This window comes from Kryptolebias marmoratus, linkage group LG7 (assembly GCF_001649575.2).
Source record: "Kryptolebias marmoratus isolate JLee-2015 linkage group LG7, ASM164957v2, whole genome shotgun sequence".
Taxonomy (NCBI): domain Eukaryota; kingdom Metazoa; phylum Chordata; class Actinopteri; order Cyprinodontiformes; family Rivulidae; genus Kryptolebias; species Kryptolebias marmoratus.
Window position 1 is genome coordinate 9,782,462 of NC_051436.1, and position 2,191 is coordinate 9,784,652.

Consider the following 2,191-nt stretch of genomic DNA (forward strand, 5'->3'; position numbering starts at 1 on the left):
GGGGATTAACTAGGATCGCCTCGGCTCCGCGCACTCGCGGCTTCTGACTGGCAGAGGCTGCGTCGGTAAAATAAGATCCAGGTGCGTAAGGAGGCCTGAGTCCGGACCGCACCGCTCCACTCGTTGTGCTTCGACGGAGGGCTTGTTGCTGCCGGGGCGGGGCGCCGTTCTATTTAGAGGAAGCAGAACTCGAGTTCCCATGGTAGGAAACAAACCCTCCCCCCCCCACCCCTTCTCTCTGTGGAGTTTTCGCAGTCGTTCACGAGTCAAAATATGCAGATAGATGTTTGCAAAAAAAAAAGACGAAGAAGAAAAAAAAATTCGAGCTCATCTCCATAGGAGCCCTCGGGAAGGAGCTCTCTGTGAAATCAAAATAAAAAAAAACTAAAAACAACAAAAACACAACAAGAACACTTTTCAGTTCTAAGTTTTTTGGGAAACAAGAGTGGCTGTTGTTGCTTCATAATACGATGATGATTAAAGGCGCCCTGATTCTTCTAACGTTTAAGGCGCAATTTCTGTCTCGCTACTGCGAGCGAGCGAGCGAGCGGGACATCGTAAGACTTGGATGAAGAACTGCCAAAAACCAAAATGTCCCCCATAGACGACGACGGGAGTTTAGGCGAAACGAGCGAAACGAAACGGAGTCAAACTTGGCTTCAGCTCATTTAGGAGGTGAGACAAGAAAAGAGCGTGCTTGCAAAACGGAATGTGGGAAATTTATTTATTTATTTATTTATTTATTTTTAAGTAATGACCGTTTTTATCAGTGTTTGGAGCAAAAAAAAAAATCGAAACTACAAATTCAACCCAACCCTGCTTCCTGTACAGTTAATACATCCAAAAATACAGAACAGAAGTCCAGTTGTTTTGTTCGTTTGGGTTATTTTTTTTCTTTTTTTGATCCACCAAGTGTGTCTCTGACTGCTAAAGAACTCCGTTTTCTCTCAGAGTGCGGAGGAATCACACACCCGGACTTCCATAGACCTCCTCTGTAACTCTCATATTTCACTTCAAAAATGAAAGTGAAGTTTTTTTTATTTTTTTAACTCATCATATCTCCTACTCAGAACACTGTAAACACATAAAAATGGAGACGTCTGCCAAAGCGGTTCAGGAATCCTTTTAATCCCAATTTCTGGCTTCCTCTTTTTTTTCCTTTCAGGCTTAATTTCCAGTCTGCGTTTCTGTCTGCCTCGCTCTGAGGCTGCTGGGAGTGAGCGACAGGAGGTGAGCGGTCGTTCTCAGCCCTCTTCGGACGTCGCATACACGTTTACATACGTAAAAACGGCCATTTTGCCGCCGCGGATTGCAATCGGTCTTCGCAGACAGAAGCTGGACGCGGATTTAAAAAGCGGCCGAACTCGCGAAGCCAAAACAAATCAAGTAAACGAAAGTAACAAATAAACAGGAAGAGGGAGCACGGAGGGGCTCGTTAGCGTCTCTAAAATAACGAGCTCCGCTTTCGTATACCGGGGTCGGCCCTCGTTGAGGGCTCCGAAGCAGGCCGGATTAAAACTAAACCCCCAGATCGATATCCTCCGTTTCTACGAGCGAGAAGAGCTAATCCCACCTCCCCTCTCCCCCTCCTCCTCCTCCTCTTCGTCCGACCCCTGCAGGATCCCTCACTCGGTGTACAGTAACAGCCCGGCTCTCCCTTCACATCAGACGAGATCCGCTTTTTTTATTTGTGAGGGGAGGTGTGTGTGTGTGTGTGTAGGGGGGGGTTGTGTGCACGAGAGAGCAGGAGGGGGGCACGACACTTACGTTCAGGGCGTTCTTCGCGGCCTCCGCCTCTGATCGGCTGTCAAAGCTGACAAACCCCACCGGCTGGGGAGACAAGGAGACAGAACACACACACACAAAAAAAAACACAAAACATGGTTTAAGGCAGAAAACTGAGTCGGCATTTCTGTCTGAGTGACAAAGACACGTTCTTCTTCCTTCTTTCTTTTATTATTATTTAAATATATATATATTTATATATTTCATTTCTTCTCATGCTCTCAGCTCCCTCCTCCTCCTCCGCCTCTTTGCCTTTCTTGTCCTGTTTATAAAAACTGTGGCAACAGAGGAGGAGAGAGAGAGAGAGAGAGAGAGGGAGAGAAAAATGCAGCCTGAACTCTTAGTTTGTACAAAGGGAGTTCATCGCTCGGCTCCCCTTTGCCCAAATACGGGCAACGTGAGCGCA

At 46.9% G+C, this 2,191-nt stretch overlaps 1 protein-coding gene across 1 annotated transcript in view; it reads right to left on the reverse strand.

Annotated features, from left to right (window-relative positions):
* LOC108234848 (RNA-binding protein with multiple splicing) overlaps positions 1 to 2,191 on the reverse strand; it is a gene marked incomplete at its 5' end in the record, with an annotated part of 25,063 nt that overhangs the window by 16,750 nt on the left and 6,122 nt on the right. Inside the window, 1 exon segment of the mRNA XM_025005558.1 lies at positions 1,768 to 1,830. Within this exon segment, the coding sequence (XP_024861326.1) occupies positions 1,768 to 1,830 (63 nt within the window).